At 47.8% G+C, this 26001-nt stretch overlaps 1 protein-coding gene across 5 annotated transcripts in view; it reads right to left on the bottom strand.

The window, feature by feature from the left end:
• Nucleotides 1-26001, bottom strand: part of GRAMD1B (GRAM domain containing 1B) — a 187999-nt gene that overhangs the window by 123641 nt on the left and 38357 nt on the right. For 4 of the 5 annotated variants that reach the window (XM_061440646.1, XM_061440645.1, XM_061440638.1 and 1 more), the window contains exon 2: nucleotides 16279-16368. In XM_061440646.1, the coding sequence (XP_061296630.1) occupies nucleotides 16279-16368 (90 nt within the window). The remainder of the gene's footprint in view (nucleotides 1-16278; nucleotides 16369-26001) is intronic. The other variant, XM_061440639.1, reaches the window with a different exon arrangement.

The following is a 26001-nucleotide window of genomic DNA, read 5'->3' as shown; positions in this document are numbered from 1 at the left end:
TACTGCTGAAACCGAGAGGAAAACAAGATGAGGAGACAGACGGAGGTCACAGATCCCAGGGAAGGCGTACTGAACAAGAGTGTTTCACTCCCTCATTGTTGTTCTCTGCAACTGCCAGACCAGGCCAATGGGAGAGGTAAGGGAGAAACTGAGGGCAAGTTCCCGAGGCAGGGTATCCTCCTCTGGGTCCCAAGTTTCTCCTAAGGGACCAGGGTGGGGTGTGGGGGCGGACAGAGGGAGGGCTTCAAGATAGTGGAGGGGTGGGAGGCGGGGATCACCTTCCTTCCGGCAAATACATCTCCTAAGAGACTGCAAACGCAACTGAAAGATGCATATACAGAACCGCGTCAGTTCTTGGACCAGGGGCTGGGGAAGAGATGCAAGCCAGCAGCACACAAGGGAAAACGTGGAGAGCATGCCTCTGGAGCCGACCACCCGCTCCAGACTGTCCTTGGCTTTTCTTCTGAAGGTGACTGGCTCCACTGCATCCTTGGAGCTGCCGCTGCAGCGCTTACATCCAGAAAACAAACAGACCATTAAGCTATGGAAGCTGGGTGGGGTGGGAAAAGAACCACGGAACCATGCTATTTAAATGTCGAAGGAAGAACTCATGGGCCCCAGAGGGATCTGAGCCGAGGGTCTAAGAAGAACATACAAACCCATTTGCACAGCAACACCAACCAGCAGTTCTTCCTTGGCATTGGCCGTTCCCTTCCCCCAGTGTCCTCTCTCACAGCTACGAGGTGGAAGGTGTCCTGCCAGGCAGACACCCCAGCCCTCCACAACTGAAGGAGTGGAGTCCAGGCCACTCCCTTTGCCGTCTCTGCCTGCTGACTCACCACTGAGCTCAGCTACCATTGAGGGATCAGATGGCCACTCCCTCCTCTCCTGGGAAGTCACCACCAGCAGAGGGTGCTGGTGAACCCCCAGGGAAGTGAACTTTTGCCGGTCCTGCAGTTGACCACAGGGGCTTCACCTGGTACCTGCTGGGAGGTAAGAGTAACAACAGTTCTGTTCTGCAGTTGAGGCATAATGGTGAAATGGAAAGAAAGCTGTATAAAGAGATACTGTCAAACAGAGATGTACAGAAACTTTTGTGCATATAACTTGTTAGTTAAAATCCTAAGGCACTATTCAAAATCAGCATGGTATAAGAAGCATAGGATTCCCAGATGGCTCAGTGGTGAAAAATCTGCCTGCCAACGCAAGAGATGCAGGAGATGTACGGTTTGATCCTGGGTTGGGAAGATCTCCTGGAGGAGGAAATGGCAACCCACTCAGGGAAGATCCTCTGGAGGAGGAAGTAGAAACCCACTCCAGTATTCTTACCTGGAGAATACCATGGACAGAGGAGCCTGGTGGGCTACAGTCCATGTCGTCACAGACATGACTGTGTTGGACATGACTGAGCATGCTCTCGCATGCATGCACAGGAAGTATACTGAAAAAAAGATAAAAAACAAAAAAATCTATTTGGCCTCTGGGCATATTTAACTGTATCATTCAGAATCACTGTGGTCTCTTCTCTCCCTGTTTGTTTCTTCTTCTGTCTGATTTTGAAGCTTTCTGAGATAAACTTCATTAAAAGACTACTAGCTCATACACTTCCACGTCTGACGCTTCAATTCTAGGAAGTTGATAACGAAAGGCCCACTAGATATAAGGAAAAGCAGAGGGTCCTGCACCGGGCCCCCATGTGTATCCTCTTTTAAGGGGAAGTCATAAAGCGATGCAAATAAAACTTGAGCTTTGAAGTAAAGTGGTCAGCTCTGCCACTGACAAGGAAAGACAATGGACTTTGTCTTATCTAGAAAATGGGTAGAACAGTAACTTCCCTTCCTGGGTCACTATTATGATTAAATAAGAACAGCACATGAAAAGCACAGCATTGAGCACATAATAAGCTCTCAAAATAGGAGCTATTATTAGTAATAACAAATAATACCTCAGATATTGTGCCCACAAACTAAGCACACAGACACTCCATGTTGTCTTGCATTTGCTCTTCTCATTTGTAGATTTGCAGTAATTTCTTATTAATTATATATTTCGTTACTGAAAAAGACCCCAATGAATGTACTTAGCCGATTTCCCATTATGGAAGTGATTCATAGAGAGGCAGATAACCACTTGACATAGATAGTGAAGAAGAAATTCATGAATTAGTAAAGAATAGAGTGTCTGGCGGAGAAGGCAATGGCACCCCACTCCAGTACTCTTGCCTGGAATATCCCATGGACGGAGGAGCCTGGTAGGCTGCAGTCCATGGGGTCGCTAAGAGTCGGACTCCACTGAGTGACTTCACTTTCACTTTTCACTTTCACGCATTGGAGAAGGAAATGGCAACCCACTCCAGTATTCTTGCCTGGAGAATGCCAGGGACGGGGGAGCCTGGTGGGCTGCCGTCTCTGGGGTCGCAGAGTCGGAGACGACTGAAGTGACTTAGCAGCAGCAGCAGCAGCAGCAGAGTGTCTGGCCCCTCAAATTCTTTGTTAAGGGCTTCTTCAGTAGGTCTCTACCCTTATTTACAGGGACAACTGATGTCAACTCTCAGCCAGAAGGGAATCTCACGCCAGGAAAAGGAAATGTGGGTAATAGCTGCTGCATTTCCAGAGGGAAAGGAGTTGAGCAGGTCAAGTGTTCACTTTGTGGATCCCAAAGCAAGTCTGGCATGGAGCCAAACTAATAAACTAGAGAGTTTCAAAAGTCAACCCAGAATTCTACTTACTAACTCACCCATCAGGCTCACACAAAGAATGACAAAGGGAGCTTTTGTGTTTGTGTGTGTGTATGTGTGGGGGATGGGGGGTGGGGGTGAAATACTCAGACTTCCTCCACTCCCTCCAGCTCCCCCAACCCCCAGGACCAGTTCCAACCAGGGTAGCAATGGGATTCTCTGCATCTCAGTGGATGAGCTGCCTCTTTTGGATTAAAGAGTACTGGCAAAGAGAGGGAGAGAGCTCAGCACTTAACTGCTTGTGGCTCCTGGGTCTGAGGATCAGAAGAGGCAGGCACTGAGCAGCCCAAAAAGTGATGACAGATAAGATGAAAATGATTAATTACACATCCCAACCCACCCACCTTTCTCCTTGCTGCACAGTGGTGATTCTTGGGCTATGCAGAAGGTAAGGGAAAAACACAAGTCAGACACTGACCCAGCATCCCAGGTAAAAAGGGACCAAGGGTCTGCCAGAGATTCCCTAAAACATGTCACCAGTCAGGACACCTAGGTCCTCCCTGGTCCGGCCATATTAAATTGGGTTTTTGTTTGTTTTGGCTCCTCTGGGTCTTCCTTGCAGCGCATGGGCTTTCTCTGCTTTCGGCAAGCGTGGGCTCTAGGGTGTTCTAGCTTCAGTAGTTGCAGCCCATGGGCTCCACAGCCCAGCCCACAGGCTTAGTTGCCCTGCAGCGTGTGAGATCTTAGTTCCCAGACAGGGGATTGAACCCATGTTCCCTGCATTGGCAGGTGTATCCTTAACCTCTGGACCACCAGGGAGGTCCCTTAAATTGGATTCTTGATACAGCTAGAAGGTTGCAGGCTACAGAGTGTGTTCTCAAAGACCACTGGCATGGAAACCACTTGGGAAATGTGTTACCTGTGCAAATTCAGAATTGGGGCTCAGAATTGGAGAGGAGGACCCAGGAATGTGAATACTGAATTAGCTCTGCAAGTGATTCTGCTGCTGCTAAGTCGCTTCAGTTGTGTCCGACTCTGTGCAACCCCACAGACAGCAGCCCACCAGGCTCCCCTGTCCCTGGGATTCTCCAGGCAATACTGGAGTGGGTTGCCATTTCCTGCTCCAATGTATGCATGCATGCTAAGGCGCTTTAGTTGTGTCCAACTCTGTGCGACTCTATGGACAGCAGCCCACCAGGCTCCTCTGTCCCTGGGATTCTCCAGGCAAGAAAACTGGAGTGGGTTGCCATTTCCTTCTCCAGCAAGTGATTCTGAAACCTGTTAAAAGGATGAGGACCACTGCACCCTGGGCTCCCAAGCTGGCTGCTCTTTATCAAGCAGATATAAACCCTTCCCATGCAGTGAAGGAACGAGCTATTAGAACTTACATTTATACTTTTTAGCTCATCCTTTTAAAATGTCCACTTGTTTATATAATATACAGAATACTTCATACAGTAGTGCAAGCACACAACTTCTGTACATACATACATTCACACATGACATTAGTGATACCACTCAAAAATTTTTTTACTGATGGGGTTTGCCACCAAGCTGGAGTATCAAATAATTCTGGAAAAGTATTGCTTCAAAACAAGGAGTGGCCTCTGCAAATAGCTGCTCTGAGCTTACAGTATTCATCAGTGTCATGTTGAGAAGAGAATCCAGGAGTTTGAGCCTCCAACTGCATTTTAGCTCTAGAGTAGAGAGGAAGACAAAGAATGCAGCTCAGAGCGGGACAAGCCTGAAGGTGGGGTTCCGACTTGAGCCCCGAGCTTCACCCACTCACATTCCTTCCTCACCCCCACCGAGAGGATACCGTTTCTCCCAGCAGGAGGTGGAGATGCTGGGGAACGAAATTTACTAGCCAACCTGCCAGTGATCCAAATCTAAACCCCAGCGATGGTATCCACAGAGAGAGAGAGAGTGGTATGCTGAGCTATAATTAATAACCCCTCTTTCTCAGGCAGAAAAGGAGAAATGCTGGAGTAGGAGAAACACGGAGCAGGTGACGGCTACACCTGCAGACAGTTCTGCTGACAGCAACAGAAGCGGCCGGAGCGGAGCTACAAACTGGGAACTCGGGTGGGGATGGGCGGTGCAGGCAAGCTGGAGAGCCCTGCCCCCAAAGTCAAGGCTGAGCCCAAGCGCCTCTGTGCTGTCTGCCCCAGACCGCACATCCTCTGAGCATACATGTCTGTGGATCAGAGAAAGGGGCATGTGTGAGAGGCAGTCACAGATCAAAGACCATGAAACTGTCACAAAGGTTAACACATGTTAAGGGCTACAGCGGCCCTCTGTCTGGGCCACAGTCACAGAATCCCATGATCACAGAACGTTAGAGCTCGCAAAAAGCTTCAGACAGGTATTCAAGTTCCAGGTAGTCACGTCACAAATATTTATTGGGCACCTACCATGTGTCAGGGCTTCCCGGGCGGCGCTAGTGGTAAAGAATCTGCCTGCCAATGCAGGAGATGTAAGAGATTCGGGTTCAATCCCTGGGTCAGGAAGAGCCCCTGAAGGAGGGCATGGCAACGCACTCCAGTGTTCTTGCCTGGAGAATCCCATGGACAGAGGAGCCTGGTGGGCTACAGTCCATGGGGCTGCACAAAGTCGGACACAACTGAAGTGACTTGGCGCACACGCACACACCATGTTTCAGTCACAACTCCAAGAGTTGGGTACAACTAGCAAATGAAACAAACACAGTCCCTGCTCTCACGAAGGTTAGGACAAGCTGGGGAGACAAACAACCGAGTAAACAAATAAATACAATTAAGACACCATTAATGCCAAGATGTAGGAGAAGGCGATGGCACCCCACTCCAGTACTCCTCCCTGGAAAATCCCATGGACGGAGGAGCCTGGAAAGCTGCAGTCCATTGGGTCGCTGAGGGTCGGACACAACTGAGTGACTTCACTTTCACTTTTCACTTTCCTACATTGGAGAAGGAAATGGCAACCCACTCCAGTGTTCTTGCCTGGACAATCTCAGGGATGGGGAGCTTGGTAGGCTGCCGTCTATGGGGTCGCACAGAGTCGGACACGACTGAAGTGACTTAGCAGCAGCAGCAGCAGTGCCAAGATGTAAAGGAAGCTGGGCTTCATGCGTGGCTCAGTAGTAAAGAATCTGCCTGCAATGCAGGAGACATGGGGTTCAATCCCTGAGTCAGCAGGATGCCCTGGAGAAGGGAATGGCAACCTAGTCCGGTATTCTTGCCTGGAAAACCCCATGGACAGAGAAGCCTGACAGGCTGCAGTCCATGGGGCTATAGAGTCGGGGACGGACGGACTCACACACACACACACACACACACACACACACACACACACATAAAGAAAGCTGAGAGGCTGAGGACTGGAGTCGACTTGACTGGCTTCCCTGGGTGACTAAGGAGTCATCAAATGCCACCTCTCCTAGACTCACTCTGACCAAGTCTCCAGGTATGGTTCTCTGAGCGCCAAGCTGACCTTCCTCTCAGCTCCCAGGGGTGGCCTGAGCCGACAGCAGTTCCAACAGAAGCTACCATTTCCTGCATGCCAGACAGAGTACCAAGTGTTTCTCCCATTTTATCTCATTGTGATCCCCACAACCTCCATAAAGCAGGTACAGTTATCTCCACTTTCAGACAAGGAAGCAGAGGCAGAGAGGATAAGATGATGCTGTGAAAGCACCACAGCCAGTAGGTGGTAGAGTCCGGATTTAATCTGAGGTCATCCTTTCATCTTCAAAGTGCAGTCCTGAGTCCCGCGTGACCACTGGACAGAGATTGCTGTCCCTGCCACCAACACCACAGGGTTCTGCCATGGCCCGCTGGGGGTCTGCCGCGCGCCCACAGCACTGGGTCCTTGGTACCCGGGGAGCCACCACCTGAGAGTGAGGACTGGGTCTCTCTGTTCCCCAGCCTCAAAACTCCACCTGAAAGCTCCCTGGGAAGAGCACCCTTGTCAACAGATGGCTGAACACTCATGGGCGTCCACGCCGGAGTGCAGGTGCGTGTGGGCAAGAATCCAGACCATCACTGACCACTTCCAGCCCGTACCTACCTCTGAGATGCACCGAGCCTCTCCCTATCTCTCTTCTCCCTGTCCTCCCCACCCGTCTGCCCTGTCTTTCCTAGTCCTCACTACTGTGTTTCTCTTCACAACAAATCACAACTGCCCATAAGCTTACATGCCTCCCCTCTCTCTCCAATGTCCACCAGCCCCTGAATTTAACTCTGATCCTAGAAGTTGGGACCTCTTTCTCCTCCAGAAAACCTCCTCCCCTCTTCCTGTCACAAAGCCCAAGGTACAGTGTGTTTGGCAATGAGACACCACCCCACGATTCTGCCAGGTTCAAGGCCCACGTTAGCACAACGGGCCACGCACCTGGACCTCCTCGGCAGCTTCTCAAGCGAAGTCCCCGGTGAGCAGATATGATGTGAACACACAAAGGCAACACCCCCAAAGGTCCCTATGCACAGGTCCCTATCACTGGAAGGAAATTAACACCCCCGAAGACCCTAGAGATTACGCCTAAATCAGGCAGAACACATCGTTCTCTCTCTCACCTTTCTTTCTCTTGGGAACCCCGAGTTCTTTACCAAGTGAAGTAATTTACCATGAAAAAGGAAAATAATGATCCCTGGCTGGGCATGAAGAACCCAAAGAGCCAAGGAAGCTGCCTGGAGACAAGGTCCACTCAAGCAACGCATCCTCCAAGGAGTGCACAGCCTCATTCATTGCACCCCACATCCTTCACCTTCAGCCTCTGCCAACACACCATACTCCTTCTTGGGGACCTGTCACCCGGCAAGGAACTGCAACATCCCCAAACACGGCAGACAACCCCACAGCGCTCCCGCCTCTGCGACGAGTCCCGGGTCACCCCAAACCAGCCAAGGGCCACATCCTCGTGCCCTGATCTCCATTCAGGGGCCCTGCACCTACTTGGCTCGTAGAAAGGACAGCTTCTTCCTCAAGGAGGAGACGTGGTGGTGGCAGGCCTGCTTCACAGCTGTGCTGCAAGACACTGTCTGGGAGCACAGGTTCTGCACCATGCTGGGCTCAGGGGGAAGCCCAGCACACGGCCACAGGGACCTCGCGGGCTGGGGGCTCGCTCTAGGGCCGCTGCTCGTGCAGCTCCTCCAGCTGTCGACCGGCCCCTGTAGTTGAGCTCTCCCCGCCCTGAGGTTCCACACAGAACACAGGCGGGCGGAGGGCCTGGGCTGGGAGGGCCTCAGGCTCCGACCTAACCGGGATGCCCCCTGCCCGTGGCCCGAGCCCTCCTCCACCCTCCCACATCTGGCAGCGCTCCGGGCACTTGGTGAGTCTCCTCTCCTCCTTTGTCCTCAGACAGGGAGGATGGAGCTGTACCTGCATGTGATGTCAGCTGCTGGAAGGGGGGTCGGGTGGGGGGAGCGTGGGCACCGTTCCCAGAGGGTTTGTTACTCCTGGCTCTTTCCTCCCAGTGAGGGAGCTGACCGGGGAGATCACCTGAGTGTCCATGGGGCCGTGGGGAATTCGGCAGCCAGGCGGGTAGATGGGGCTAGAGTGCCCTGGTGATACAGGATTTGGGAACAATTTCTGGGACAGAAACTGAAAACATCTTTCCTTCTGATAGGAGGCTAGCTATTTCGATGGCCAGACCTGAGCTGGAAGAAACGGGCTTGCTTTCTGGCCTTGCTCCAACCCCAGGAGCTCCAACCCCAACTGCGTTGGTTTCTTGTTGGTTCATTCATCCATTCCACAAACATCTGCTGCTGAGCACTTACCCTGTGCCACATACGAGATACCGTTTGTGTCCTCCAGGGTCTCCCAGGCTAGAGGGGAGATGGAGAAGTGAACCAAAGAGTGCACAGCACAGAGCATGTGGCGGGCAGAATTAGCCACAGCCTGCTAAATACTATGCCTAGAAAACAGATGTGATGAAACCTGCCTTCCCTACCTTAACTGGGAGAAGTGAGGGCAAGTTCTAGTAAGACATGCACTTCTTTGAAGCTCATCAGAGAAGACGTGATATAAGAAATCCATAAATTAACAACACCCAAGCCTCTTACTACACTCCACCTTCCTTGATCGTAGGAGCTGATCTTTTTTCCTATTTCACACAGAAAAGGGGTGCTGCTGTTAGTAACCTCCTCACCTTCCTCCTCACCTCCTCCTCACCTGTGAACTCACCTGCACCCACATCCACTATTCTCTCCTATTCTAGACTAGTCCTCTCACCTCTGATCTAGATCAATCTCTTCTCACCTCCTCCAAACCCGTTTCCTTATCTTTCAGCAGAGGCACCACCCAGCAGAGCACGATAGAATCCTAGGACCAACTCTGAAGACCTCCCCCTCTCACACCCCTTGTCCAGGGCATCACAAGTTGAGGACGTTTTATCCCCTAAATGTCTCTGGAACTCACCTACTTTTGCCCCGACCCCCAACAACCAGCATCCCACATCCAAGCCACCAACATCCAGCCCTTCGTCTGAACTATTGTAACAGCCTTCTAACTGTACATCCTTTCCCCAAGTTGCAATCTATCTAGAATCAGATCTGACCCCATCAGCTCCCTTCTTAAAACTTCGATGGCTTCCTAGTGCTCTGAGCATAAAGACTCAAGTCCTTGTCGTGGCCAACCAAGCTCCTCTCATCTCGTCTCATTATCTGCCTCCTCTCACTGCTTCCCTCCCATCTCAGACTCATCCTTCTGGCCTTAGTTCATCCACCACACTCTCTCACCACCCCCACTTTGGTCCTGGCCCAATTTATTTGATATGTTTCCTCATGAAACCATGTTCCCTTTCTTCAATACACATATAAGCTTGTATTTTCTCTGCCATACACTCACTTTGCCGACAGAGGTCCATAAAGTCAAAGGTATGGTCTTTCCAGTAGTCATGTATGGTGTGAGAGCTGGATCAGAAAGAAGGCTGAGCGGTGAAGAAATGATGCTTTTGAACTGTAGTGCTGGAGGAGACTCCTGAGAGTCCCTTGGACTGCAAGGAGATCAAAGGAGTCAATCCTAAAGGTAATCAACTGAATATTCATTGGAAGGACTGATGCTGAAGCTGAAGCTCCAGTACTTTGGCCACCTGATGGGAAGAGCCGACTCACTGGAAAAGACCCTGATGCTGGGAAAGATTGAGGTCAGGAAAAGAGAGCAGCAGAGGATGAGATGATTGGATAACATCACTGACTCAACTGGACATGAGTTTGAGCAAACTCCGGGAGATGATGAAGGACAGGGAAGCCTGGCATGCTGCAAGTTCATGGGGTCACAAAGAGTCAGACACAACTGAGCAACTGAGCACAACAACTTTCCTTGTCTATCTGCTTCCAGCGTTTGTTCCTTGAATCCATCTCTCACACAAGGACCAAGAGGTTTTTCTCACAAGGATACCTGGGACAGACCTCACTCTCTTCCCTCTTCTATAAATACAGTCCACTCCATCCCGGCAGGATGATACATGATCAGGCACCTGCCTACCTGTACAAAGATGATCTCCAGCCACTAGCTAGCTACCCCCACTCCTGGGCCATTGTTGGCATCCATACTGAAGTATTTGCCATTCCTGAGCACGCCTTGCTTTCTCACACCTCCGGCTTATGTACATCTTGTTCCCACGCCTAGGAACGCTGCCATGTGACAGACTCCTACTCCCCTTGCAGCTCTCAGCTGAAGCACAGCCCCCTCCGTGGAGTCTTTCTGGATACCACCGCCCTCTCCCTCCTTCCTCCCCCATCCTACCCTATGTGGAGGACCTACATTATTCTATTCAGGCAAATTTCTTAACTCCACCGAGCTTAAGTTCTCTAAACTCCAATATAAACATAATAATAGCATCTATTTGAAAGGGCTGTTGAGAGGTTTATATTTAAAAGTGTACATAAGAGTCTCTGTACAGACTAGGAACATTAGAAAACAAATTCTTTAGTTCTATTACAATGAAATTCTATGAGACAAAGTGCCACCTGTCAATTATTACATTATACTTACTTTCTTATAGATATGTGTCACTGAAAGATAAGAAGGCTCTTGAGAGCAAATGTCATGCCTTATTCTATTTATGCTTAGGATCAGTATCTGATATTTTGTGGATGATCAATATTCTACACATTCTTTCTGTCTCTGTTTCTTCAAAGACAGAAGAGCACAGATCTGTGAAGAAAGTGATAGTAAAGGGACTTCCCTGGCGGTCCAGTGACTAAGACTCCATGCTCCCAATGCAGGGGGCCTGGGTTCGATCCCTGGTCAGAGGACTAGATCCCACATGCTGCAACTAAGACCCAGCACAGCCAAATAAATTAATATTAAAAGAAAAAAGTGACAGTATAAATTCACAATAGCCAAAACCATCAGAGTACTGGCAGCTACCACTTACTAAGCACCTACTAAGCACCAGGCACTCAACACATGCTATCTAATGTACTCTTTACAAGAAAAGGCTTTTACAAGTGATGAAACTAAGGTTCAGAAAAGCTGAGTAAAATGCTTTTAAAAATGCACAGTCAACACAGAAGACAAAACCAGGTCTGCTGACTGAGGCTCTCGCTCTTGCCTGCATCTTGCAGGGCCAAGCGGCAGAGGGCCAGGCTCTATTCTTCCAGCAGCCTGACTATGGCAGGCTCCAGCATCTTGTAGACACTTCACGCCGGTTTGTGGCAACCAGGCCGGCATGCAGCGTGGAACTGGCATGTGAATGCATGCAGCCCTGCCTTGGTCCTCAGCTGCACTCCAGCCCCGTCCACGTCTCATTTTCCTACTATGAAAAGGCTTCCTGGTTCAACTGAGATCACGTTCTGTTGAGACTAACATCCTGTACAGAAACGGTCCTTAGTGAAACATCTCTTTTTTCTATGCTTGTGGCTTTGTATAAAAGGTCCTGACACTGGGTGAAATGTACTAAATAAAGACTTAGTGGGGACTTCCCTGGTGGTCCAGTGGCTGAGAGTCTGTGCTTCCAATGCAGGGGGCCCAGCTTCCATCCGTGGCCAGGAAACTAGATCCCACATGCCGTAACGAAAGATCTCACGTGCTGCGTCTAAAAGATCCTGTGTGCTGCAACCAAGACCTAGTACACCCAAGTAAATAAATATATTAAAAAAACTTTTTTAACCAACGGTGTAGTTTGAATAAGCAAACAAATAGAGAAGATTGAAGAAAAAAAAAACTAGGGACCTGGGAAACCTTTACCAACTGGTCCAGTTTGGACCTGAGAACTACTGTTTTGTAAATGCACCCCTGGCTTCACCTCGAAACATGAAACTGGATCAGCATCCTAAATTCCATGATACACATACTTTGAGGAAGCTAGATCTAGTGTGCTTTCAAACAGAAACCTGAGGGGATTATTCTTATCTCTGAGACAATCTCTGTTTCCAACAAACTGATTCTCTAAAATCAACACTTCTCCCTGGCACTCCTGCCCAGAAGTGACTGTCTCTCTGCAGCTACTTCCTGGGCTGGGAACTCTGCCCCCCATCATGGTTCCAAAGGCTTTTTTCCTTTCTGGATAGAAGCTGATGTGAATAAGGAAAATAAATTCTCAGAAGCCCTTCAGTTTGGATGTCTTATTAAGGCATTTCTCTCTCTGCAGTATACAGACTTTAAAAAAAATATTTATTTTTATTTACCTGCTTATTGGCTACACTGGGTCTTAGTTGAGGCATACGAGATCTTTACTTGAGGCATGTGGGATCTAGTTCCCCAACCAGGGATCAAACCCAGGCCCCCTGCACTGGGAGGTTGGAGTCTTAGTCACTGGATCACCGGGCAAGTCCCAATGTGGATTTTATAAAGATTACAGTACAGTAGCTATTTTATCTCTAAATATGATATCCATTCTAAACCTTTTACAAGAAAAAAGAAAAATCAATGTTTTATTTAACCAGTGGAAAGTTATTTCATACTGAAGGATTATAATTTTGATCTTTAGAACAGAAAAATCAAATTTTTTTTTTGTCTGCTCTATGAAACAATCCTTCATTCTGCAATTGACAATGTGGTTTGCAGAATTAGGAGCAGCCACAGAAAAGGGTCCGTATTACCCACTATACTGGCCAGGCACTACACTGGCCGGTGTGGGAAATGCCATCGTAACCAGCAGGGTGCGCTGTCCATCAAACTGGGCCCAGAGCAATGAGCACAAGTCAGGTTCCCTCTCCCCAGGGTTCAGATCGCACACTTGCTCTAGGCCAGCATATCACAGACCAACATCTGAAACGCCCCAGAGAGTCTCTTAATTGGTCAGAAACCTGCTGGAGGAAGGATTAGGTGAAGGGTGTAAAGGTTTGTTCCGAGCTGCGGCTGAGTGATTAATTAGCACTCTGAGGACTTGTTCTCTCCAGGAGAACCCACTGACTGTGAAGGAAAAACCGAATTCATTCAGAAAGACCACAGTGAGCACACACCAGTCCTGAGTTTCCAGGGCAGGGGTCCACAGGGACCGCCACAGAAGCATCCTTCAGCTCACGGCCTTCTCTGTTTCCCACACTGCCCAACGTGAGCTAGGGCAAAACCATATCCAACACCCACCATGAAGCGCTCAAGGGGCTGTCCGTGGGCCAGGGATGAGGATGAAAGGACCAGGGAAGACATTTAAAGGATTTTTCTGAGCAGAGGTTTGGAGGAGAGATCATCCATAATATTTCATTTGGGTTGTGGGAGGGGGCAGAGAAACAGCTAAAATATTACTTTTATCAGCGTACAATCCGAAGTACTGAACAAAATCAAGGCTGACTCTAGTTAGCAAGGAGCCGTGGGAAAAACGTGCTGTAGAGTCTGTGCAAGTCGGCACCTATTCATCTCTCCCAGGAACATAGCAAGCGGCAGAGATAAAATAGAGGACTAAGGAGTTGCCGATCAACTGAAGGTATGATGATCAGAAATGGACAGTTTCTGGGGATGTTCACTGCACAACATGGGGAAGGGAGTTGTGCTGGGGAACTCTACAGACTCTTCCAATTTTGGAAGCATGGGTTGTCGGAATCCAGAGAGCACTGAAAAGAGGGCGAAGGCCACTCTAGATGATTTCAGATGCACAAAGCAGTGAGCAGCAGCTGGAAGCGAGACCTTAATTCCCTGGTCAGGAATCAAAGCCTGGTCACCTGGGTGGAAACCAGGAATCTTAACTGATAGACCACAGGGACTAGTGGCTAGAATCTAAGTCCCCAGTCCTTGTCTACCTTGAAAGGAGAAATTAGGCAATGAGGTAGAGGAAGTAAAGTATTTATTAGAAAGGCAGAGCACATGTGCAAACTCCATTCAGTTGCTAGAGTTGTGCCTTGGGAGGTTTAAATCCTTTGTGAGTGGCCAGTCTTCCGGGTCTTTGTCTGCTTCTTAGTCAATCTTGTTTTGACCAGCCCCAGCCCACCCCCCCTCCCCCCACCCCCCTGCAGCTAATTTGTCTAGGGACCCTCCCCTAGGTGGGATCATACCGCTCAGTGAAGATGGATTTCATCCCAGAGGCATACGGGAGGCAGACGGCAAGAATTCCTATAGCCTGGCACCCCCTGCCTTTTTGGCCTCATTACACCTTTTGTGCAAGTGTAGTTTCTCCCTTGCCCCAAGGATGGAAATGTATGACCTCTTGATCTTCTAATAGGGCTTAGCTCTGTTCCTACCATAAAAGCGTCCAATGTCATGTTATTCACCCTATTCCTGTCGTTTCTTTTATCGAGGTGTAGATCTCAAAATGTAGATAGGAGTCTGGCCACAAACATGTAGCCTGGAGCGCATTTGTCTCTTGGCTCAGAAAATGTAAACAGGGGCCTGGGAATGAGTGTTGGGCCTCCAGCCCATCTTTTTGTCACCCCGGGAAGTGTGAACAGGGGCCAGTTGTCAGTGTCTAACCTGCAGCCCATCTAATATCTCCTGCCTCATAGAGACTGAGGGAACTCCCAGCGGATCATAACTGATCAAGCATCTTGATGAAAGTCATTAGTCTCTGTCCCTTGGAGACCCCATGAAGAAAATGAAAGTGTTAGTTGTTCAGTTGTGTCCGATTCTTTGCCACCCCATGGACTAACCCCATCAGGCTCCCCTGTCCATGGAACTTTCCAGGCAAGAATACTGGAGTGGGTTGCCATTTACATCTCCAGGGGAACTTTCCAACCCAGGGAGTGAACCCAGGTCTCCTGCATTACAGGCAGATTCTTTACCATCTGAGCCACCAGGGGCGTCCCATGCTGCTGCTGCTAAGTCACTTCAGTCGTGTCCGATCCTGTGTGACCCCAGAGACGGCAGCCCACTAGGCTGCTCTGTCCCTGGGATTCTCCAGGCAAGAATACTGGAGTGGGTTGCCATTTCCTTCTCCAATGCATGAAAGTGAAAAGTGAAAGTGAAGTCGCTCAGTCGTGCCGGACTCTTAGCGACCCCATGGACTGCAGCCGACCAGGCCCCTACGTCCATGGGATTTTCCAGGCAAGAGTACTGGAGTGGAGTGCCATTGCCCTCTCCAGGGGTGTCCCATGCCTCCACCTAAATTGATGAGCTTAACTGTCAATCATGGTTAGTAATAAGCACAGAACTGAGAACTATAGCAAGAGACATAAAGCTTTATAAATCTAAAGAAAAGGTCCCAGCCTCTTAAGCATGTGTGTTCTGTTGTATCTTGACTCTCTCTGTGACCCCATGGACTGTATGTAGCCTTCCAGGCTCCTCTGTTCCTGGAATTTTCCAGGCAAGAATATGGAAGTGAGTTGCCATTTCCTCCTCCAGGGGATCTTCTCACCCCAGGGATCAAACCTGAATCTCCTGTGCCTCCTGCACTGTAGGTGGCTTCTTTACCACCAAGCACCCTGGGGTCCCAGGAATGGCTTTCTTGACATTAAGAGAAGCCATTCTGTGATCCAAGAAGCTTAAGAGAAGTAAGGGAAGACAGGGACAAAGGAAAATCAGTCAGGAAACACAGTCCTAGTTTCCACCCCCCCACCCCTGTCAAGGACTACACATAATCATCTGATACAAGTCTGCAAGCTCTGCAGGAACTAAGGCCCCCACCCAGGTGGAGGATGGACGGACCCTCCTGACTTCATTCAACTAGAGCCTGAACTCTGTTGACCTTTGTCCAAATTCTATGCTGAATTCTCCTCCATTCAAGCGCCTGCATGAATATTCATGTACCCCTAGCTTTAGCAGAAGTCCCCTTCTCCGGATCTTTGACTTGGCAGTATCTTTTGGTTGACACCCAGCAAGAGGCAAGCCCAGCTTTCAGGTACCACTCTAATGACACACACACCATCCCAGGCCACGCCGTTTTCCTCAGGCTTGGCTTGGAATCACCCTTTCCCTCTCCAGATCCACAGCATTCCCAACCTTTACAGGACACCTCAGGTCCCACTCCAACATCTTTCCAACAGACTTGGTTTCCACACACTGACTTCTCCCTCTACTGAGCACCCAAAGCCTTTAGAACTAGTCCCCTCTCAGGTCGAGGGGGTAGCATTCTCTTTCTGAACCGTGTTGGAGCACAGAGGTCAGGCCAGCTTCTGTTCCTCTGCAGTTTCTCATGGTTCTCACTTCTGGCAGAAACTTGATCTTCCTCAAACATCTTCCCCGTCCCCTGTCATCGCTGGCCTCCCGTCCTCCCGGGCCTCCCGTCCTCCCTGGCCATGTGATCTCACCTTTCTTCCCGCACGCGAGGACTCAGGAACCTGCTGGAGTCATCGTCATGGCTGCTCTGCTGGCTGCTCTGCTGGCTGCTCTGTTGGCTGCTGAGGAAAGACAGGATGTGAACCGTTAACGTTCGCCTCCTTTCTCAACCCTGGGGGAGCGCCGAGACTCCAGCTCGACAGGGAAACAGGGTTACAACATTTTAAAGGTACATGTTCCCTCCCCCTACCATGGAAGTTGACACAGAGGGCATAACTGGCAGGCAGTGGAACTGAGACCTTCTGAAAACCCCACCCATCCTACCTAAAGCTCCCGGGAAGATCCTGACCTATTACCTGGCTCTTCCCAGGCCAGTTCCATGGAGCAAGTGCCTCTGGCATTCTCTGTCCCTGGGCCTCTAGATCTGCAGGAGAACCCCGTCACCTGAGACCCACAGTTGCGGGCACAGCCAATGGGGCAGGAAGGGAAGGGGTGGCGGTGGGGGGAAGAGAGGGGAATTCCAGCAGGAGAAAGACTTGAGACCTGATGGGGCCTGGGGCCGCCTGGCAGGATTCTTCGCCTCCTGGGAGGGCAAGGAGGGTGAGCAGAGGGATTAGAAGGTGGAGTCTCTTCTCTCCTTAAAGCCCTGGAGGCACGATGATTATGGAGCTTCAGTTCACAGAGTTCTTAAAGTGCATACCGTGGAGCCCTGTACTAAGGTCACAAGATAAAAATCTCCAGAATTACCCAAGCCCCATAGCAACTGTTGCCAGGAGCCTTCGGATCTAAACCTGCTAGGCCCTTGACCCCGTATTAGGTAAAATACCCACCCTTCCAGTAGGAATATTCTCTGCCTTGTTGTTGTTCAGTTGCTAAACTGCGTGACTCTGCAATCCTGTGACCTGTAGCACGCCAGGCCTCCCTGTCCTCCACTATCTCCCAGAGTTGGCTCAAATTCACGTCCATTGAGTTGGTGATGCTATCTAACCATCTCATCCTCTGCCGCCCTCTTCTCCTGCCCTCAATCTTTCCCAGCTTCAGGGTCTTTTCCAATAAGTTGGCTCTTTACATCAGGTTGGCAAAGTCCTGGAACTTCAGCTTCAGCATCAGACCTTCCAATGACTGTTCAGGGTTGATTTCCTTTAGGATTGACTGGTTTGATCTCCTTGCTGTCCAGGGGACTCTGAAGTCTTTTCCACCACCACAATTCGAAAGCATCAAGGCTATAAAAACTGGCTACTAGCCTGTGAAAGGGGTCAGTTCTCCCATGAGCTGGTCAGCTGTTCAAAGAGCAATAAACTCTATTCTCTCATTCTGCCTCTGTCTGGAAATTCTCTTCCAAACAGTGCATACCATGCATGACACTTACTTTAAAATTATGTGGAATTCAACAGTCATTTATCTTACTCAAGAGAAAGAAAAGCTGTTTGGACATCTTATGATACTAGCTGAACCCAAAGCTGGTGATCAGTCATTGTATTAACTGCTATTAAGTACCCCAGGTATCTAATCAAGAGTCCTTAAGCCATAGCCCCCTGGCCAAATCTGGAGCCCCTGCAGGCTAAGAATGGTGCTTACTTTTTTAAATGGTTGGGAATTTTTAAAAAAATTTTTAATGATGATAATAATATTTCATGACACATGAAAATTACATGAAATTCAAAATTATATGTCCTAAATACAGGTTTACTGGAACACAGCCACCCTCATTCATTTACATAGTAATCAGGACTGCTCTTGCTACAAGGGCAGAGCTGTGTATTTAAGGCAGAACTGAATTAAGTGCAGCAATGAGGCCATTAGTCCCACAAAGCCTAAATATTTACTGTATGACCCCTTACAGAAAATGTTAGCAAACCCCTGTTTTGTATAAATTCTATTAATAATAAATTGTTATTACCATACATGTCACTCTAACGCAGGCCCAGTAGGACCAATATTGTTCCCTTGTTCTGCTGGATAGTTTACAGCCATAAAAAGCACTGATCTCTACACCGTATATTCCTTAGACTAGATCCCCAGCAGACAGCAAACTCTGAACGTTCTCACAGGTAAGTGCTGGTCGCAGTGCCTGCACACTTTCCATCTAAGAAGCAAGTGATTTTATAACCATGCTCTCATGATCCCATCTTTCAGCAAGAAGTAAATGAACTCAGAAGCAATTTACAACACATTTTCAAATACACACACACACACATGCCAGAAATCAGAAAAGCGCCACATACGAAGCTTCCAGTTGCCTGGCAGAACAAAGTGTGCACACAGAGCACTTTTTTTTGCAGCTCATTCCCTACGGAATGGCTCCTCGTCATTCGACTTGCCTTTTAAAAACATATATTCCATCATATATAAAATAGATAGCCGTTGGGAATTTGATGTATGACTCAGGGAGCTGAAACAAGTGCTCTGTGACAACCTAGAGGGGTGGGATGGGGTAGGAGGTGGGAGAAGGGGACATGTGTGTATCTATGGCTGATTCATCTTGGTGTACGGCAGAAACAAACACAAGACTGTAAAGCAATTATCCTTCAATTAAAAATAAGTGAATTAAAAAAAAAACTCATAACAAATTATGCTATCATGTTGCTGACCCACTGGACTTTTTTACATTGGGACTGACCTGTCATATGGATCAAGTATCCTCCTCTATACAACCTAGGATAGGTGTTAAGGCTACAGCAGGCAACCCACAGATGACTAGAACTCAAATCCCAAAGCAGACCCATTATCAAGAGAGGAATACCAAAACAATATACTAAAAAGAGAGAGAGAGAGGAATATCAGTCTACATCTCTGGCAGCACATGTGGAGAGTAAGGAGGAGGGGTGTCTGGAGCCCCGTGCTTTACACCATCTAAAACTTAAAGGGGCGCCACCAACCCGATGACCACGCTCAGCACTACAGCCTCTTCATGGAAGAAATTAAACTTGACTCCATTTAAACTATAATGGGCTGTTCTTCCTTCTCACCCTACCTTCCCTTGGGCTATCAAAACTGCTCAGTTGTGTCCGATCCTTTGTGATCCCATGGACTATAGCCTGCCAGGCTCCTCTGTCCATGGGATTTTCCAGGCAAGAACAGTGCAGTGGATGGCCATTTTCTCTTCCAGGGGATCTTCCTGAACCTTCGTTTCTGGCATTGGCAGACGGATTCTTTACCACTGCACCACCCCGGAAGCCTAAAAAGGGAGCTCCCAGAACCAAACGGCAAGAACCAGGGTTTCAGAAAAATAATTGAGCTGATATTAACAAGTTACCCCACTAGATGGCACTGCCGTCTTCCAAACCAGAACCTGAAGGCAGCCAATCCCATCCAGCCTCTGAAACCAAAACTAGAACCAACCTTCTGGCGCCCCCTTCTGGCCTTCCCATTGCTTAGAAAACAGTTCAGAAAGTGGAGGTAAAAGCAACCATGGATCACCTTCAAACTATTTATTGGTTCTAAGCAACTAAGAAATATCAACTGCATGCATTCAACAAGTATTTATAATGCCCTCTAAGTGCACATATATGAAGAAGAGGCAGCATCAAGGTTAGGTTTAGACCTTAGAATATTCTGCCTCAGATTATCTTTCACTTCCTACTATCACAACCCTGAGCAACTTATTGAACAGTGTTTTCCTTACCTACAAAATGAAGACAGATGTTATGACAGTTCTTAACAATCATAAGGATTAAAGAATACAAAGCTATTCCAAGAATTAAAGAAATATCAAGAACAGTGTTTGGCACATATTAACGGCGGTGTGTGTGCGTGCTCAGTCGTGTCCGACTCCTTGTTACCTCATGGACTGTAGCTCACCAGGCTCCTCTGTCCGTGGGATTTTCCAGGCAAGAATCCTGGAGTGGGTTGCCATTTCCTTCTCCAGGGGATCTTCCCAACCCAAGGATCAAACCCTTGTTTCTTGCATCTCCTGCATTGGCAGCCAGGTTCTTTACCAGTCGGGCAACACCGGAAGCCCATCAACTGCTGTAAAAAATGCTATGATTATGTGTAAGGCATCATTTTGTGGGTCATGGAAAATAAAGTCATGAATCAGACAAGGATCTCTGTCTGATCTCAAACATCTCTCAACATGTTTACAATCTGGAAAGTAAGAGTCAATATAAACTACATTTAAAAGTAGAAATGACAGCTCTTAGAAGTCAATATTAAATGTTACAGAAACAAAGACCAGAGAAAGATCATTTCCTTCCGGGGCTGGTAAGAGAAAACTGACTCAACAGCAAGGGTTTTTTGCTGACACTTGAAATTCAAACAGATTCAGGATGAGCAGAAGAGAGGGTTCTGGTTCAGTTCAACTCACCAAACACAGACCACATATTAATTAATTAACCTTCATTGAGTATTGCGACACAGCAAAGGCCACAGGGTGAAAGGCCACAGGTCGCAGACACTTGTCCTGGGGGATTTGAGGCAACACAGTGAAGAGGTGAAGGTGAGACAAGAGGCCTCCAGGTAAATCCATGGCAGCAACCGCTGCAGAGTGCACAGGCTCCTCCCCCCAACAGGAGGAGCCTGCTCCTCTCTCCTCCCATTTTCCGAACATTTTTTTCACCACCATCTTTAAAAGTGAGATAGAGGCCAACCACTCCCATCCTCCACTCAACTCCATGAAATGATATTTGTTGAGCAGACTTTTCAGAGATTCAGATATGGCCTCTCTCTCAAAAAACAAAACAAAACAAAAAACCTCTCAGCTCCTCTCTTATACGAGCCTTTTCAAATGAGACAGGCTACCTGGACACTGGGCAGCTTGCCCTGCCCTCTACATCAATCTGCCAGGCTTCTGAGGTCATGAAGAAAAACCACCACCAGAGCAGGGTGTTTACAGAGGAGTGTGGGAGGCTTGGGGCTTCCCTGGTGGCTCAGTGGTCCGTCTGCCAACGCAGGAGACACAAAAGACAGGAGTTTGATCCCTGGGTGGGGAAGATCCCCTGGAGGAGGAAACAGCAACCCACTCCAGCATATTTGCCTGGAGAATCCCATGGACAGAGGAACCTGGTGGGCTCCGGTCCAAAGAGTCAGAAAATTACTGAGGTGACTTAGCAGGCATGCATGCACGTGGAGGCTGGAGGGTCAAGGGCTACACCCACAGTGACTCCATTTCAGTCAAGGCCTTGGAGGGCAGGTGACCAGTGTGGGTTCTGCAGCTTAAGGAAGGTAAGAAGAACTTGGAGGAAGGCCAGCAGAGGTTGCTCACAGATGAAAATATTTTGTCAGACAGTCTGATTTGGGGTGATTTAGCCTGGGCACCAGATGACCCAAAGTCAGCTTAACAATGCAAGGAAGCAGTTGTATAAGCAACTGTTTTTTGCCTTTTCCTCAGAAGAGCTAGTTTAAGGCAGGAGGAAGACTAAAAGTCTCTCCTGTTATAAATTCAAGCTGCTGATAAAATTCACTATAGAAATTCAATTTTGAAACACCAGACGGAGTTACCAAATAAGGTGGGGGAAATGCTTCTTTACATTCCTAAGGGAAACTAGCTGAAGTGAATCAAATCCAGAGTCCTGGTTTTGTTTCTCTGCCAGCAAGTCAGTGCTGGGAGCTTATCCTAGAAGGTCACACTAAACCAGGAACGTTGGCTGGAAAAAATCCACTCCATCTGAGGCAGTGTACACCCCAGAGGCAGAAATTCACAGGCTAGAGCAGGAAGCTCTGCAATGCAGTCTGGGTAAATTCCCATGATTCCACTGGTCTCCCTTCTCCACCCACCTTCATCCCTGGGCACTGGCAGGAAGGGCGTTCAGCCTAAACACACAACCTACTGGGAAGGTGTCCTTTTGTCCTCTATAAAGTACCGCCTCACTCTGAGGGAAATTAAATTTGGCACCTTTTTTGAGCTGGTGCTTTGTAAGTAGAAACAACTCTTTCTTACCCAGATGACACTACTGTGACTCCTAAACCCAGAAGGGGTTTGAGAAATTCCGGAGATTCCAAGCAGTTATGGGGATGTGTGAGCTGTCATTTAGTGTTTCCAGAGCCTGGTGGAATCTGTACATTTACCCACACTAAGGCTGTGCCTCATTTTTCGCATTTGTTTTGGGCTGTAATCAGAGCAATTTAGTGTGTTGATACCAATTATCTTATGCTAATTAGAAGCTCTGAAAAGCTCAGAGTGGCTTTGATTGATGTATGTCTTTGGTTAATAAAAGTGGGGGAAGAAATTATTTGAAGCAGTGGATGTAACAGAATTACTCTGAAAGTGAAAGTGTTAGTCGCTCAGTAGTGTCTCACTCTTTGTGACCCCAGACTGTAGCCTGCCAGGCTCCACTGTCCATGGGATTTCCCAGGCAAGAATACTGGAGTGGGTTGTCATTGCCTTCTCCAGAGGATCTTCCCAACCCAAGGATTGAACCTGGGTCTCCCGCAGTGGCAGGCAGATTCTCAGCCATCCGAGCTACCAAGGAAGCCCTGTCTTTATAGAGACAGACACACCTAGGTTCACCCCCGGCTTTGTTTCTTTTTGGCGCTATAAGTTTGACAAGTCATTTACCCTCTCTCAGCCTATTTCCCTGGAAAATAAGAACAGTAACACACCACTTGTAGAACTGTACTGAGGATTAAGTTGTGAGTAATCTAATCACAACATCTGACTTCAGGATTTGGAGTCTGGAAGATTTAAGTTTTGCCACTTAGCACAGTGACACTGGGCAAATTACTTTACTTTCCCAAGTGTCAGATATGGATATTCTACATGACTTTAAAGATTGTAATGAGGATTAGAAATGGTAGTAACCATTTACCATGTGTAAACATCTAGGGCCATGGCAATGGCACCCCACTCCAGCACTCTTGCCTAGACAATCCCATGTGCAGAGGAGCCTGGTGGGCTGCAGTCCATGGGGTCGCACAGAGTCGGAAACGACTGAAGCGACTTAGCAGCAGCAGCAGCAGCAGCAGCAGGCCCATGTTGGGCTTCTCAGGTGGCTCAGTGGTAAAGAATTCCCCTGCCAATGCAGGAGACCCAAAAGACTCGGATTCGATGGCAAAGTGGGGAAGATCCCCTGGAGTAGGAAATGACAACTCATTCCAGTATTGTTGCCTGGAAAATTCCATAGCGAAGCCCCAGGCCACAGGGTTGCAATGAGTCAGACACAACTGAGCACACACAGGTCCATGCTGGGGCCTTGGTAGGTGCACCTGAGATGTTGGACACTCATTGGACTTAATATTCACAGTTACTTTGGCAGCAGATAAATACTTTGAAACATCCAATATATGGAAGGGAAACAGCAGAAGAGACCTTTATGGTAAAAATGTTGAGAGCCACTGACTTGAAAAGTAGACTCACGCCATCACCGACAAAAGACTGAGTTTTCATGTTGGATTATATGCACCTGTGAAATGACTCTGGCACCTACCATTTTAGTTTAAGTAAGAAGGGTGTCTGGGGGGAGAAAATAAGTAGAGGATAGCAAATAAGCAATAAATAAATAAGGTAGCAAATAAGTAGAGGATAAAAGGGAACAGTTTCTGTTTGTCATCTGGCAAGCGGCTATAAGAAAGTCTAATAATAGAAAGTAAACAGATGTGATTTGAGACACTGCCAAGGACTGCTTTTTACACAACATACCTGAATATTCTCAACTACTACTTAGAAAATTACATGCTATGCATGAAAATTAATGATATGTCTGCAAAGATAGCAGGGACTGCTTCTGCTTAATGACTCCCCTGGGAACAAGTAACAGAGTGGGTAGCTGGTCAAAGATTCAGGGATTCAGAATCCAGCTAAATGTCTTTTAACTCACTATAACTCACTACACTCCTCTATTTAGGTTTTGCTGTTGCTTTTGGCTGTGCTGCCCTGATTATGAGATTTTTAATTCCCCAACCAGGGATCCAAGACTCTTGAGAGTCCCATGGACAGCAAGGAGGTCAAATCAGTCAATCTTTAAGGAAATCAACACTGAATACTCATTGGAAGGACGGATGCTAAAGTTGAAGCTCCAATATTTTGGCCACATGATGCGAACAGCTAACTTATTGGAAAAAGACCGAGGCTGAGAAAGATTGAAGGCAGAAGAAGAAGAGAGCTAAAAGGATGAGATGGTAGGATGGCATCACCGATGCAATGGACATGAACTTGAGCAAACTCGGAGATGCAGAGGGACAGGGAACCATGGCAGGCTGCAGTGCATGGGGTCGCAAAGAGTTGGACACGACTGGGCAACTGAACAGCAACCAAACCAGGGATCAAACCCGTGCCCTCGGCAGTCAAAGCACAGTCTAACCCCTGGACAGCCAGGGAATTCCCAATACTTCTCTTTTTAATAGCTTTTTTGCCTGTAAACATACCCATGTCTCTGACTTTAAAAAAAATCTCTCCCTATCTCCTTCATGATTCCTTCCTTTCCTTCAGGGCCATTATTTAATTGAACGAACAAATTATTTGGTGATTGCCAAACTTCATCACAACTGTATCACAGATTTACATCTAATGTGTTGTGATGATTAAGTAGTTATTAAAAATAAAGAAAAGATACTTATCTCCCTATTTCAAGCATATCTCATTTATTCTGATTTTTCTAGGTAATTTAAAATTCTTCATCTTAAAACATTTAAAATATTATCACATCTAACGCTCCTTTGTGTGTGTGCCTGTGTGCTCAGTCGTGTGTGACTCTGTGTGACTCTATGGACTATAGCCGCCAGCTCTTCTGTCCATGGGATTTTCAGGCAAGAATACTGGAATGGGTTGTCATTTCTTCCTCCAGGGGATCTTCCCAATCCTGGGATCAAACCTGTGTCTCCTGCGTCGGTAGGTGGATTTTTTACCACTGAGCCATGTGGGAAGCTTCTATGGCCATCAGTAAACTTTAAATTACTTAAAAAAAAAAAAAAAAACTATCAGGATTCTTTGGCCTCTTCCTCCAATTTATGAAGTCAGAGTCTGAGCCTGCTCAAGAATACATATTTTTAAAAAGTGTCCAGTGATTCTGGGGGGCAACCAGGATGGAGGCCTCTGCCTCTACTTCTTCACCACTGACTCGTGAATTAGTTGTTGCAACCTGGACCACACCCCTACCCTGCCTTGCCATCAACCAGGACCTCTGTTACTCCCAGCCAATGACAATAGTTATTTATCTATCCTAACCTCATTTGACCACCCAGGCAGTTCTGCCACTGATGATTATTCCCATTCTTTAAACTTCATTCTTCTTGCCTTCTATGACACAACCATCTGCTGGTTCTTGGATTTTATCCTGTTTATGGGTTTCTCTTCTTTTTTTAGCAAACTTTGTGGACTCTTCTGTTTGGTCCTAAAATGTTTCCGAGGACTCATTAAGCCACTCATTTAATAAATTATCTGATACCCATTATTATGAAAGAGTTAGTGGCTCAGTTGTGTCTGACTCTGTGCCAGGTTCCTCTGTCCATGGAATTCTCAGTACTGGAGTGGGTAGCCGTTCCCTTCTCCAGGGGATCTTCCTGACCCAGGGATCGAACCCGGGTCTCCTGCATTGCAGGTAGATTCTTTATTGTCTGAGCCACCAGAGAAGTCCACAATACCAACTATAGACCAGGCATTGTTCTAGAATTTAGATACGAAATACAGAGTAGTAAACAAAACTGAAGAAACCTCTATGCCTCAGTTAAATTCAGTTCAGCCGCTCAGTTGTGTCTGACCCTGCAACCCCATGGACTGCAGCATGCCAGGCCTCCCTGTCCATCACCAACTCCCAGAGTTTACTCAAACTCATGTCCATTGAGTCGGTGATGCCATTCAACCATCTTATCCTCTGTTGTCC

Source organism: Bos javanicus, chromosome 15 (genome assembly GCF_032452875.1).
Source record: "Bos javanicus breed banteng chromosome 15, ARS-OSU_banteng_1.0, whole genome shotgun sequence".
Lineage (NCBI taxonomy): Eukaryota > Metazoa > Chordata > Mammalia > Artiodactyla > Bovidae > Bos > Bos javanicus.
The sequence above is the reverse complement of the archived record's forward strand: the minus strand, read 5'-3'. Positions and strand labels throughout refer to the sequence as shown.